Source organism: Bubalus kerabau, chromosome 7 (assembly GCF_029407905.1).
Source record: "Bubalus kerabau isolate K-KA32 ecotype Philippines breed swamp buffalo chromosome 7, PCC_UOA_SB_1v2, whole genome shotgun sequence".
NCBI classification, from domain to species: domain Eukaryota; kingdom Metazoa; phylum Chordata; class Mammalia; order Artiodactyla; family Bovidae; genus Bubalus; species Bubalus kerabau.
Window position 1 is genome coordinate 20,642,779 of NC_073630.1, and position 15,766 is coordinate 20,658,544.

A 15,766-nucleotide genomic window follows, 5' to 3' on the forward strand; every position below is an offset into this window, starting at 1 on the left:
CCATACACCAGTTTATCATTAAAAATATGAGTCTTCATAACCTGTTTATTCCAATTCTCTTTAGACAGCAACACTAACAAAATTCTTAATGCATACACCCCCATCACCTACAAGTCTTTCCCTATGTTATTATTTTGACACTTAAAGAAGAACATCTCAGTTAACAACCAAGTTTTATAACTACTATCCCTACCAATCAAATGGTGATGCTTCAAGGTGGCAATTTTCATGAGTTTTAACATATTAAGAGTACATTATTTACCTAAGCCTAAAGGACTGTGCCTTATTAAAAAACAAAAAAAAAGCCACATCAATTTAATTTCATATATATGATGCTACCTATTCAATTTATTAAAAATTAAAATAAACAAAATAACCAAACTAATGCTCCAAACTTATGCTGTTCATGTGGAAGACACTACAAGAGAAGACACAATAGAGACTGCCTTGCAATAAGAAATACAAATTCCTTCTACAGAGATGGAGAAATAAAAGGACAATTCTAGTTGTCTAAAAGACAATTCACTGTACACATTTTATTTACAGTTTTGTACACTGTCTTAATATGAATGGGACCGCTTTTCTACTTGAGCCAATTTTTTAACCAAAGCAAAATAACCTAAGTAATACAAAGTGTTAAAATACAGCATAAAGATACAAAAACAGACATACTAATTCTAATTAGGAATGTAATTATGATGTTACATTTTTTATAATCCACAATTAAGTTTAGGAAATCACACAAACATAGATCACTGATTTGAATGAAATGCATAAATTTGTAGCAAAGCATTGTAGTTTTAAGTTATAAAAAAAAATTACCAAAGAATGCACAAAATTAATGTTTATTCCACCTTTGTGTCATATTCCTGGATCCTTCACCAATGTTACATGAGAAAGAAAAACTAAAGCAAAACAAATGAAAAACTGAAATCAGAATCACTAATGTTATCAAGTAGGGAAACAAATAAATTAAAATCTAGCAGCCATCAGCAAGAGTACAGCACAGATAATGCTGTAAAAAGAAACAAAGAAAATTGCCAGAAAACTGTATGCATCATACTCTTTCAAACCAGCAAAATATGCTCCTGCATACAATGGAACGTAAACAAAATCATTCTCTTGTAAGGTATAGAAATGCAAGTTCTTTTTTTTAATATTGCAGATGGGTCAAATGTGTTTGTAATGGTTATTTATATTAAGCTATTACAGAGTGGGCCAGGAACACATTTATGGATTCTGGGGATGATGTGTACTGTAATTCTTTGATTGAGATAATGGACACTCTAGCCAAAAAAAAAAAAAGAAAATACGAACACAGAAGTACAAGACAAAGGCGAATGAGACTTCTCTTATATCTTAGCAACATTTAGATGGAAATCAAATTTAAATGCAGTCCACTCTGCTTTTGAAGAGGCTTTGGTTCAGCTCCCAAATCTCGATTGCTTGACGCAGACTCCTATGAGAATACTCAGAAGGTGTCTTCTTAAACAACAAACCTATTTTTAGTGGTGGAGCCGCTCTTAGTAGCTGTGTCTGCATGGGACTGATAACCAATCACTATCTTTGGAGGAAGTCCTAACCTTTCCTTGTATACCCTCCTATAGGAAGAAAAAGAAAAGTAGCCATTAATTTTTATTCAAACATACACCCCAAATCCAGCATTACTATTCTTTATTAAAAAAAAAAAAACTAGAGAGTGAAATAAGAAACTGCACATTTTCTTTTTAGCAAAATATACTCTTCCTTTTCACTACAATCTTGGTTAATCATTTAACCAATATTTGAGAATCTACTATGTACCAGGTACTGTGGTAATTATCAATAAATTAATAATAAACAAAGGAAGGACAGTCCTTGGGGTTATGGTATTTATAATTTAGACTATTTGATTATTTACAAACAAATAATCACAAATACATATGGTAGAGCTGTATCACATGCAAAATTAATTTGTATAAAATCAATTGCATGCACATATTTTAATTTTTTGATCTAAAATGCTTCAATTATATTTTACATACAAACTTTAGTATTTTACGTTACTGCAATTACATATTTACCTTATCTACTACTGACAAGAAAACACACTCAAAAATTAAACACTTTGAAGGCAATTTGTAATATTTTCAAATCATATGTGATTCTATTTTAAGGACAAATATGATGAGTATCAAGGAGGGTAAGTACAGGGGCTGCAATATCATTAACAAGAAGGATCTAATCTCCTGGAAATCAAAGAAATCTCTCCTTTTAAATTTATGAGGTCAAAAGTATAATGCTAAGAGAATGAAGCACATCTGAAGGCTGAGGAATAAAAATAAAGCTCAGTGGCTACAGCTAGCAAGAAAAGTGAATATGAGAGTTAAGGCTGACAAGGTAAAACTGGGCACAGATCACCATATACTCTGAGAACATCATAGGTCAGGCTAGAAATCTGGTATCTGAGAAGAGCAAATTTTAAAAATAAGCACCAAATGAAACAAAAATAAAGATATATATATTTTCATGGAGTGGAATCCTCCAGTATACCAGGAAAATTTATTCATACTGTACCCTCCAGAAGATTTCAGTACCTTCCCTAGAATAAGGTATTTAAAAATAATTTTATGATAACTAAAATTACAATTAATATCAAGTTGACATTAGGATACAATGTACCTTCAATTATACTTAATCACTAAAAATCCCAGAAAGCAAGAGCACTGAGCCATGCAGCTTAAATGGGCGGAAAAATATCCTTCCTTGAAAAACTGAAGTCAAATGTTTAAATAAAGATTTCAAAAACTGTTAACACTGACACAATTAAAAATCTTCCTGAGGAAAGAAATTCATATCTAATTTCTTTAATACATTTTCAAAATATGAGATCCTCACAATCAATAAGATTCAATGCCGACAAAAACATCAGGAATATGATGACAATCAATTATCAATTTTCTCTTATAGAAACCCTCTGGAAAATGAAACCTAGAAAATCCCCACACCTTTTAATCCAGAAAGGAATTATGTTCATAGAATTCATACTGTTGGAAAAATCAACATACAAAGGGGCAAATCAAACATATTGAGACTTATGACCTGTACTTAATTTCAATATAAAATTTAAAGTTCAATTTTACTAATTTAAATTTAGTAAAAATTAACACTGACTGACATTTGAGGGGGAAAAAAAGGATAGGCAATTTTTGCAAATAGTAATATTTGCCAAAAAGTTTTAAAATATATACATGTAGGTTTTAAGCAGGGACAAAACCAAGCTACTGTCACTTATATCTCAATGTAAATTTCATGTACGTGTACACATATGTGGCAAAATACACATATACCATTTGCCAATATTCACCAAGCGTATTGAGTATTATACATAAGCACTGTGGTTTTTAAAGTACATTAAGGAAAAGACACATTCTCGTTTGATAAATAAAATGTGACATGCTAAAACAGTGTTCCAGTGATTCTATACACCACTGATAGGAAAAAGAAATTTTACAGAAATGAAAAAGGATGAACCAGACATAGAATACCAATACAGCAGTTCAAGGTTATAAAAGTGTTCATGAAAACAAGAAAAATAATGATCTACATAAACATTATTTTTTAAAAAGCAGTTCTGCTTTTAGTTATCTATTTTAAAAGTACACAAACAGCAAAACTTACCCTATATGTGTAACAGCTTCCCTGTTTTCACATTCAGTAGTCCATATTGCTATTTTATCACCTTTAGCTCTAACATTAACAACAGCTCCACATACATCATCACTGTAGTCATCAAAAGATTCTCCAATAAGGCACAGCAGCTTAAAAGAAAAAACTCAATTTCAAATTACATTCAACAGGTTATAAACAGCTTCTTTAAGTTGCAAAATGTCTCATATATTTATATACAAAGCTAAGAAAGTTTTTAAAATCTAGAGTTTTATATATATAGTTTTTTGTCCTGGCCTTTAAAAAACTGTTAATTTGATTCTTTAATACCAAAAACATTAACAGTTTTGCTAACTTTTTCAGTAAACTGGGAAACTGATGTCAGGGCACAAAAAAGGTGAATTATTTTACTAATATTCATTTGCTCTGCTGCTGCTACACTTGCCAGTAAACAAGTTTTAATGGAATAAATGAAAAAGCTGCTCATGGATGAAATGCCTCTTGTTCCTGTTGCTTTTCATGAACTTTCCCTAATTTTTTTAAAAAAATATGGTAAATACGTAACATAAAATTTACCATTTTAACCATTTTTAAGTGGATGGTTTAGTAACATTAAGTATATTCACACTGTACCACCATCCGTCTCCACAACTTTTGTCATCTTGCAAAACTGAAATGACTTAATAAAGAGTTCTAACATGGTATTTACTGATAATCTCTCCCAAAAGAAAATTAAGTTTTTCCTCAATAAAAGCCATTTACTGAAATATTTTTTATTGCTCAACTTAGTAAGCGCTAACCAGGAACTTCCCTGGTGGTCCAGTGGTTAAGACTCCATGCTTCCATGGCAGAGGGCTCAGGTTCGATCCTGGTCAGGGAACTAAGATTGTACATGCCATGTGGCACGCTTAATATGCTAACTACAGACCAGACCAGTGTTCAGGATACAAAAAGACTATAATCCCTGATCTTAAAAACCTGGGGCTTAAAACCTTTCACTAGAGAAAACGTCTATTATCTCAATTTAATAAATGTCGTATGAAGCCTAAAGTTCCAAATTATATCACAACATATAAGCTGAATGATATCAAGCTACAATTTCACCATTTCCTTCACGGATCTAAAAAGTTGAGTGCACAGAGCAATACTCTAAGGACTGTAAAAACTTGTATCATACAAAATGTGAAAGTTACCACAATTCTGAATTTAATGAAATGACTAGGATGACCTTATTGTGGAAAGTCAGTCAACTGCCAATCACTTTCTGGATTTGTAATATGTAGCAGGGCATTTTACTCTACTAGTAAAAGTATACAAGATTCATTCACATGATAGAACAAAATTAACTCCTGGTCTAGATTTCTAGAGTGGGCATCCTTATCTTCTCTTTGAGTAACCAATGAAAAAGGAACAAAGTAAAAAAAAAGAAAAAGGAACAAAGTTTTCTACCACTTTAATGGCAGAAAGTGAAGAGGAAGAGCCTCTTGATGAAGGTGAAAGAGGACAGTGAAAAAGCTGGCTTTTTAAAGCTCAACATTCAAAAAAATGAAAATAATGGCATCTGGTCCTATCACGTCATGGCAAACAGATGGGGAAAATGTGGGAAACAAGAGTCAGATTTCATTTTCTAGGGCTCCATAATCACTGTGGACGGTGACTGCAGCCACAAAATTAAAAGACACTTGCTCCTTGGAAGAACAGCTATGACAAACCTAGATAGCATATTAAAAAGCAGAGATATCACTTTGCTGACAAAGGTCCGTATAGTCAAAGCTATAGTTTTTCCAGTGGTCATGTATGGATGTTAGAGGTGGGCTATAAAGAAGGGTGAGCACCGAAGAATTGATGCTTCCCAACTGCAGTGCTGGAGAAGACTCTTGTGGTGCTGTAAAAGATTCTTGAGAGTCCCGTGGACAGCAAGGAGATCACACCAATCAATCCTAAAGGAAATCAACTCTGAATATTCATTGAAAGGACTGCTGCTGAGGCTCCAATACTTTGGATACATGATGCAAAAAGCTGACTCATTATAGAAGACCCTGATGATGGGAAAAATTAAGGGCAAGAGGAGAAGAGGGCAACAGAGGATGAAATGGTTGGATGGTGTCACTGACTCAATGGATAGGAGTTTGAACAAACTATGGGAGATAGTGAAGGACAGGGAAGCCTGGAGTGCTGCAGTTCATGGGGTTGCAGAGTCAGAAACAACTTAGCAACTGAATAACAACGACAACAAAGTTTTAGTATCAAAAACAGCTTTATAATTGTAAAACCTTACTGTCTCTAGCCAAAAACGATCGAGGTCACTTCGTCTCTGCTGCTTGTTCAGTGTAATTAGCCATCGTCCTCCTCGTTTGTTTTTCTCATCTTCCCACATAGGCTCAATACCATCCTACAAGGTTAGGGATACAACATTATGAGACAATATTGTTAGTTTAACTTAAGATAATGACTAAAAACAGTAAGCAACAACCGTGTTAATTGTTTACTTTATACTCATAAAACTGTTATTGAGGTAGTGGGAAAGCACACAAAACAAAGCTAGAGGCATGGGATTGCAAAAACAGAGCCTTGACTAGGGCACTCAAATCTTGGGTTTGACTTAATTTGGAGGTTCTGAAGTAACATACTTTGGAGGTTCTGAGTAACATACACCTTTGAGAAGCTATACACATTTCTATATCTGAAAAATACATATGAAAGTTACACCACTTCAGAAAGCTAATGACTGTCCCACCCACTAACAGCTGACAAAACTCGTAAGTATCTCAAGGACACACATACTCCTGACAAACTCTGCACTTCGGTCTGCTCAAGTATATAAAGAAATAGGAGTGGATAATCAAAGCTCTCCTCAAAATCAATCACAGTATGTGCCCATACAGCCAAATTCTCACTTAATTTCAATTATTTATACTAAAAGAAGCCAAAATATACTTATGCTAAAATATGGTAAAGCTAATATAATTATTCTCCAAGCATCACAACATTAACTATTTCTAAGTTCGTGGTAAGATTTTAATGAATACCTGAATGGTCCAGTCTTATAATAAATACATGAAGTCACCAATTAAGCATACCTTAAAAAGTGAGTAGTCACAGCCAGGCATTAAATTACTAGACAACTGGATATGGTTGTACAGACTAGGTAAAAGAAAAGAACAATTATAAACATAGAAAATGTAGTGCAGAGTTTAGGTATTTATGTGTACATTCAGAGAATATGATAAAAATAAACAAGATAAAAAGCTCATTTACTTTTTTCCCCCTATGGAGTCAATTTCTGAAACAGACCAAACAGATCTTAATAACAGTCAGCTTTAAGAATCAACATCTGATGATTTTTAGAAAATATCTTCAGTGATTTTATCCTGACAATTTTGGTGTATTAGTTAACTTAATATATACACATTATTATAAGAAACTGAGAAGAGATGTACCAGATGGCTTTAAGTAAAGAATCCATGAGGCTAATAAGCCATTTTAAACACACAAAAAGACAAATCTAGAGAAAGTAAGACAAAACTCCCTGATCATCAGGATTGCATGACTAAACTAAGTCAACATTATTATTATTTGTGAAAGTACCCAAGAGTGGAAAAGATCAATAGTTCCCAAACACCACACACCATTACTAGTTTAAGTCAGCAAGCATAATAATCTTTGGGGGAGCTTTTAAAGACAGAACAGTTCCACATCCTACTTCTTAGAATTTTAATTCCTTAAATATAGGCTGGAACCACAGAATGTGTATTTCTAAACTATTTCCCAAATAGCAATGTAACAGATTAACATTTGGGATGAATTAGGTATTCCACTAGCCTGAAGGTAGAATGCTAGATTGGATCAGTTGATCTTGAAGTCTACCATAGCAAAATTGTTATAAAACTGGCAATAGAGTAAGAATGCCTTTCCTGTCTCCAGTATTTTATACAGAAGTGATGATTTTATACGACTAGCAGTAATACCACACGGAGGGTATTATTTCCCTTAGTAAGATTTTCTTACTGCTATTTTAACCCAGTCTGTGAGTATTTCATGTAGAGTTTTAAGAAAGAGTCAAGGATTCTTTGGATGACATCCCACAGTTTAACAACAAATCCAGTTTGAATGAGAGAACATTAAGACAGCATACAGCTTGTTGGGTTTTTCTATCTAATAGTAACTCTTTCCAAACTAGATTATCGCTGACAAGATTCCACTAGGCAAGAAGAGAGTCATGGATACTAACAGTAACTACAGAATTAGAACCACCATTTCTATACAATTAATGTCTAGTATGGAAGGGACATTCTTCAATGGCATTCAAAGTAGAAAAGACCAACGCTTCTTTCTGCTGCCTTCTTTCTCCTTAATCATGCTCTAAGGTCTCTTTTTAAGTTTACAATTAGAATCTGTAATGGCACACTTAAATAGAATCCTAATGCTACAGACAAGACTAGATTAAAAAAAAGGAATCTCAATAGCTGTTTCGTTAAATTTGCCCCCCAAACGTGAGAAACTAAGTGACAAAAATAGAAAGCGTAAGGGTTTATCCCTCAATTATGGCATAATAATCCACTAAGCAATAACACTGCTTACAACATACCTAAAAACTGTGGCGTCATGTTCTAATTAGAGGTCACTTAGATATATAATTATGTAAAACTGGTGACAGCCAAACAAACTTAGATAAATGCAAATCTTATTCAGTGGGAGAATGGCTCAGGACTCTTGCTCTCCCCTCCTCCACAGGATACTGGAGACTATTATGTTTCAGAAAACTCTTGAATAAATACAATTAGAGAAGAAAAACACTCAATGTTTTGATGAAGGGCAAAACAGAACCATAATTTAACTAGGCCTATGAATTACTGAGAGTTTCAAATGTAGTTCATTTAAAAAATTTTTTTTCACTAAATTAAATTTTGTTTTAAAAAAAAAAGCCCTTAAGTTCAATTAAAAGTGACCCAAGTGATCTCAACATAGTTTTCATTATCCTATGCTTTGTTTGTTTTCAGTGATTCAAATGCATACTAAATGCCTAGTTTAGTATGCATTTGAAGTATACATCATATGTATAAAATTTTAAATCATAATCTATTAATTTATAATTTTCTAACCACAATCTATCTGTGTGATACACCCAAGTATTAACATTAAAACATAGGAATCACATCACTGCTATGATCCAAAATACACCAACTGAACAAATTAGAATACTTAGATAACTGCTCGATAATTTACAGCTCTTAAACACGTTTTTAATAAGCTGTATCTTTCATGTTCTCCAACAGTTTCTCCCTATATATTTTTCAAGCAAATAAGACATAACTAAATAAACTGTTTTTAAAGAATCAATATTCCAAAATTTCTTGCAAAGAACTTTATAGCTCTAAATTAAATTATATTGCTAAATCTGAAACAAAATCTCAAAAATATTTCAAGTATTCTTAAGTTGACCACTAAGTGTAATAAAATTATCTATCATCACAGATACTGTCATTCTTTGACAAACTCTGATTTATGAGCAGTTTGGCCTTTGAAATCTCAGAATCTTTATCACAGGAAATCCACAGTTTATACTAAAAAGAATCTGCAGAAATGCTAAGAAAAGCATTCTTTTCCTAAGAAAGCTCTGGAATAAAAATAGAGCAAATTTGCCTAGGTAACCAAGAAAGGGGACAAGGTCCTAAAAGTTGTCAGAAGTTCCAGTGACAATAAAGGATTCTCAATGAATGATATCTTAGGACAAGGAATAGAGAGTAGGCAGAGCTAAATGATGACAAGATGGAAGCTTTCTAAAACTGGTGAGAAATAATCACCAATTCTAACAGTTGTGAGAAGATGAACAAGCAAAAAAGTAAATATTAACTATTCCTTACCCTTCTTTTTGCGAATACAACTTAAAATAAAAAAGTACACAATAAAACAAACATCCTAAAATGGTTACTTACGCCCAAAAGTCTTCAACAGTATCAAACTTAGAGATCAATCGAAGGTTTGCTTGCCAAGTTTTGCTTTTATCATTTTTAAAAAACCAGAGTGCCCATCTAAAAACAGAAAGTCAGTGTCAACAGAAGTTTTACATCCTTGTTCAAAGCAGCAGTGAGTTTCACTTACTAATAAAAATGTTGTCTGAAGACAGTTTTCCAAGTAGACATATATTTTATAACTTTATGATCAATGCTTGATAATCTCAGACATAAAAAATAAGATGCATTTCAACACCTACTTGGTAATTTGTATTTGCCAACCCCTGATCAAGGAAAAAAATATTTTGAAAAAGCAAAGGCAGAAAAACTATTAAACACACAGTATCAAGTACTGTACCCTGGATTTCTAAAACTAATTCAGTCTTTCCTGAAAAAATTAAAAACAGAACTACCATTTGATCCAGCAATTCCACTTCTGGATATTATCTGAAAAAATGAAAATACTAACTTGAAAAAGATATATGAATCCCCATGATTAGTACAGCTTTACAAGAGCTTAAGATACAGAAGCAACTTAAATGTTCATCAAGGAGTGAAAAAAGAAAATATGTATGTATGTATGAATGTGTATATTCAATGGATTATTCAGTCATAAAAGAGAAGGATGGACCATAGGACTTTCTAACAAGTTAAATAAATCACACACTAGACAGGAAAAACAAATACTATATGATTTTGCTTATACATGGAATCTAAAAAAAGCATTAAAAAAGGAGAAAAACCCACCCCAAGCTCACTGATACAGTGAACAGACTTGTGGTTCCCAGAGGCAAAGGGGTGGGGAAATGCACGACCTTCAAGTGGTACAAACTTCCAGTTATAAAATAAATCATGGGGATGCAACGTACAACATAGTAACATAGTAAATATAGTTCGTAATACTGCACTGCAAATTTGAAAGTTGTGAAGAGACTAAATCTTACAAGTTCTCATTATAAAAGAAATTATAAATATGTATTGTGATAGATGTTGATTATGATCATTCCACAATACATACAAATACTGAATCACTGTGTTGTACATTTGAAATTGTTACACCTCAACTGAAAATAATAAAATTCCATTCCATCTTTTAAAAAAAAACTTGCAGGCAGCCATTAAACTCTTGAGAGTCCCTTGAACTGCAAGGAGATCCAACCAATCCATTCTGAAGGAGATCAGTCCTGGGATTTCTTTGGAAGGAATGATGCTAAAGCTGAAACTCCAGTACTTTGGCCACCTCATGAGAAGAGTTGACTCACTGGAAAAGACTCTGATGCTGGGAGGGATTGGGGGCAGGAGGAGAAGGGGACGACAGAGGATAAGATGGCTGGATGGCATCACTGACTCGATGGACGTGAGTCTGGGTGAACTCCGGGAGTTGGTGATGAACAGGGAGGCCTGGCGTGCTGCGATTCATGGGGTCACAAAGAGTCGGACATGACTGAGAGACTGATCTGATCTGATCTGATTAAAGGTTTATTCTAAGAAAATGACTGGATGACTAAGCAAAAATATTTGTCCAATAATGTTCTTAAATTTGGAAAACTGGAAACATCTTAAGTGCCTATCAACAGTTCTTAGAATGTGGTTTACAAGTCCCCGTAGGCATCTTAAAACCCTTTCAGGAACACTGATGAGTAAAAACTATTTCATAAAAATCCTAAGATATTTTATTTTTCACTGTGTTGACATTTTCACTGATGATGCAAAAACAACAGTAAACCTAGCAGTGATGCACATAACAAGAATCATACAGTGGCACCCATGTCAACCATTTGTCACTGCTCTGTATTATCACCAACTCTCAGAAGAATAACTGTCAGTTTCAGTTAAGAATGCCACTAATGAAACAGTAATAAAATACTTGTTTTATTAAATTTCAATCTGTGCACGTTTTTCCTGTACAAAAAATACTTCTGCATACCAAATACAATGCTTAGACAATTGAGTTGTGAGGAGAACTAGTCGCTTTTTCAAAGAACTCCACTTTTACTTGGAAGAATCGGCTGATCAATTATGGTTACTTCTTGAAAAATGAACAGAGTGAGCATGTTGCTAAAATTTAAGCTTTCAGGAGAAAAATCAGAATTTTGGCAAGCCTGCAGGTATCACTGAGCACGACAATTAAACAAAACTTGGGTACATTTCTGAGGCATTTAGTAATGATAATGTTATTGTTTTGATATCATATAATGAAAAATGCCAATATTTAGATCTACAAACTCACTGAACCAGTATTTTCTAAATGACCAGTGGTATGCATGAGTGAAGAAGGATATATTCCAAATGCAAGACAGATGAATGGATTTTAAAGTAACAGAGTAGAAAAAAGTTATTGGATGTGGTTTCAGATTCTACATTGCAACTAACCTGCAAGAAACCTAGTATCAAAGGAAGGAGATATTCATAATTATTTTTTGAGATTTATTTTATTTTCTAATATAGCAAATGAAAATAGATGAAAATCTACATAACCTGTAAAACACTGTGGAATCCTCAATAATTTTTAAGAATGTGAAGGGGTCATGAGCCCAAATGCAAGAAGACTTCTAGGCTGCTATTAAATGTGTTAATTGTGTGGGTTAAAAAAAAAAAAGGATAACTGTGTGGGTAAAATTCTCTTAAGACTGACATGAAACCCAGAAACCATGGAGCAAAGTTGGTATTTGATTATATAAAAATAAAAAACCTTTAAAATAACACAACTCTTTAGACAATGTTAAAAGACAAATGATTTGGAAGTGTATTTCAACTTAATCCCCCCTTGGATGGGTTAGCATCCCTAATGTACAATGCTTGGAAATAAACTTGAAAAGATAACCAAAAAGAAAATAACAGACAATAAGAACTGAACAGACTTCTCACAGGTCAAAACACAAATAAGCAACTGTCTAGAACAAAACTGTTTGAAACTTCAATAGAAGAAATGCACATTTAAAACAATAAGACATTGTTTTCGCAAGTTAAGCTAGAACCAATCTGACAAGCAATTAAATTTAAAAGATTGATGGTACCAGTTGGCAAGGATGTAGAAATCAGTAAGTCTAAGCAGACAAAGGAGGATAATTTGGCAGTGTCTACAAAGGTAGATAATGGGCAGTCTTAAGCCTAAGAACTCGGAAATTTTACCATATAGATATACTGTATTAAAAAAAAAAGTATATATATATATGTACATTGAAAGGGTTTGGAAAAATACAAACCAAATTTTTAATACTGACTATTTTGGGGAGTGGAGCAAAACAAAATGGGGAAGAAGATATCAGAGAAAAACAGAAAACTTAAAACTTTGTGCCTGGCGTGCTGCGATTCATGGGGTCGCAAGGAGTCGGACACGACTGAGCGACTGAACTGAACTGAACTGAAAACTTCGTATACTTTGTGCCTCAATGATTTAATCATTCTTATAATACTATAGCGGTTTTTTAAAAAGAAAACATAATTCCTTACAAAATTATTTACAAAAAGTAAATAATGAAGAAATTACCAAAATCAGAACCAAAAATGTCTTAGAACAGTTTCTGATATTATTTTACACAAAAAATAGAAATTAAAGAGAAATTAAAATCCTCACAGACTTCATTTTAGGATTTAATCAGTTTGTTCACTGATAAGGGCACCTTTCAGGAATCTCAGATTTCATCTTAAGCTATGATGGATATATGCCTTGATCTCCCACAGTAACAGCGACATGAAGAACTGTGTTCACAGACAGAAGACAGTGAGCTTTTTATACAATACCACTGAAAAGATGGGGGAAAATACTTTAAAGGTTTTAGTATTGCTGCTAGGATGAACTATATAAAACTGCCACTAATCAATTGTCCAACTTGGTATTACTTTGGCACAATCTTTCCTGAGGAAGAATTTTTTCCTTTTATCAACTATTTGACCTTTGGTATTTCACACACTGGCTGACAATCCACAGTATCTAGAGAACTGATTTGTTCCTCCCTGGAGGGTATGCTGAATCACCCACCTCCTATGAAAAAACTACTAAAGCATATTTGGACTATTACTTCAGGAGGTCTACAATGATAATGAAGGAAAAAAAAAGTACATAAAGGGACAACACATTTTTCAGATAAATGAAACCTAATTATAGACTTGTAGGGTCTGGGAGAAGGGCAATGAAAGGAATTAAAGATCCCCAAAATTAATTTATCCAATTTACTTTCCTCCAGATTCTTACAATGTTTCTGAGTGTTCCCACCATCAGCTCTCAGTGAATTAAAGTTAAGTTTTATCAGATAAACCAGAAAGATAATTAAGTAAAAGCACAAACATACTGGGAAGTGGTAGGGTGGAGGTAGGAAAAACCATATACTGAAGTACTAACTACTACATTGCAACTATGAAAACTTAACTCATCCTAAACTCTCTTTTCCTCTTCTAAACTTCTCTTAGAATACAAACCAACCAATATCCAGACTCCACATACCCTAGGCTCTTTCTCCTTCACAGACCATCTGAACTTTCTCCTTCAAATTGTCTATTCCTGCTCTATACATTTGTATATTTCTATTCACTCTGCAAACTACACCAATCTTTTTCTATCATCTACTCTACTAAACTTTCTCCAGTGTTAGCAAGGACTTATTGTTCAATCCAATGAATATTTGACCTTTTTGGGGCATATATGCTGTACCTTGTCCTTAAACCATTTTCTTGGTTTCCATGACCAACACTCTGTCCTAGTTTGTATAGTATATATTTCTATACACTTCCATAGGCATTTTTTAAAAAATTTTATTGAAGTACAGTTGATTTACAATGTTATGGTAATTTCTGCTGTACAGCAAAGTAACTTAGCTATACATATGTATATATATTTTCGTATTCTTCTCCATTATGGTTTATTATAGGATATTAACTACATAGTTCTCTGGGCTATACAGTAGGACCTTGTTGTTTATCCACTCTCTATATATAATAATTTGCATCTGTTAACTCCAAACTACCAGTCCATCCCTGCCCAACCCCCTCTCTCTTTGTACCACGTCTGTTTTCTTCATAGCCATTCTTACCCAAAAAAATCCCCATGTGCTAATATTCCTAGCCTCTGTTGTGAGTCAAATTCACTTAAGAGAACTCATTTACTATTATGGTTTCAACTACCATTCAAAGTTCTACTTTCTGAGCTCAAAATTCACATATAAAACTGCTTGCCAGACGTGGGTAATCCAAGTGAAAATGGAATCCTCAACCTAACATACCTAAAACTAGTCTTATCTAACCTTCCCCTCTAAACCTGTCCCATTCACCATTTACCTTGTTGCCCAAGTCAAAAAGTCTATGTGTCAGAAAGCTTACCTGTTCTGTAAAGGGTGTTTAATATAGTGTTCTGGGTTAGCAACCTCCTGATTAGATTCTGTTTTCTCTTCTTCTGTAGGCGGGGGATTCGGAGTAGGGGTGGTTTCCTAGTGGAAAATAATTAAACATTATAAACTTCTTAACATGCAAAAATAACATTAGGAAATTTATTTGTACATTTTTATTGAAATAGTTAATTTACAATGTTGTGAAAACTTAATCTCTATGACAGCAATACTCTAAATAAATCTGAACCAATACTGTCCATAACATTTTTTTAAAGAATGAATTATAGGAGAAGCATTTGATAAAGTAGACCACTAGCCAGACTCTGAGAAAAGCACCAGACTCTTCTAGCATCTCTTCATTAAGAGCAAAACGTTTCTCAAATTTAAAATATATATTGTTATCTTCCACTTACACATTTAACATAAGATTGTTAGACACCATGCAAAATAGGAAAATGAAGTATCTTTCTTTTAACATCCCATTAAAGTGCTGTGGTGGCAGGGCTGGTTAGTGGGGAGGGCCGGTTCAACTAAAGTTTGGAGAGCATAATTAACTTTATTACATGACACACAAAAAATCTTTATAAAATGAGTAAGGCAATACTACACAGATCCTTGCCTTCATGTCACACTGTTATGATATATGGTAACTTAAAGTTGAGCAACTTTTGTCATTTTCAAATGACCCTAAGGAAAAAAGCTGGATACCAGCTTGAAGTGAAATCTTCTTAATCGGGAAAGGTGTACATCAAGGCAGTATATTTCCACCTTGCTTATTTAACTTATATGCAGAGTACATCATGAGCAACACTGGGCTGGATGAAGCACAGCTGGAATCAA

General features: G+C 33.5%; 1 protein-coding gene across 2 annotated transcripts in view; it reads right to left on the reverse strand.

The window, feature by feature from the left end:
• Positions 1-314: 314 nt before the first annotated feature.
• EIF4E (eukaryotic translation initiation factor 4E) overlaps positions 315-15,766 on the reverse strand; it is a 38,483-nt gene continuing 23,031 nt past the window's right edge. Inside the window, exons 2-7 of one of the 2 annotated variants that reach the window (XM_055587766.1) lie at positions 14,919-15,025; positions 9,585-9,680; positions 6,729-6,792; positions 5,927-6,040; positions 3,661-3,800; positions 315-1,601 (exon numbers count right to left, since the gene is read on the reverse strand). In XM_055587766.1, coding sequence (XP_055443741.1) covers positions 1,487-1,601; positions 3,661-3,800; positions 5,927-6,040; positions 6,729-6,792; positions 9,585-9,680; positions 14,919-15,025 — 636 coding nt within the window. In that variant the 3' untranslated portion in view covers positions 315-1,486. The remainder of the gene's footprint in view (positions 1,602-3,660; positions 3,801-5,926; positions 6,041-6,728; positions 6,793-9,584; positions 9,681-14,918; positions 15,026-15,766) is intronic. The other variant, XM_055587764.1, reaches the window with a different exon arrangement.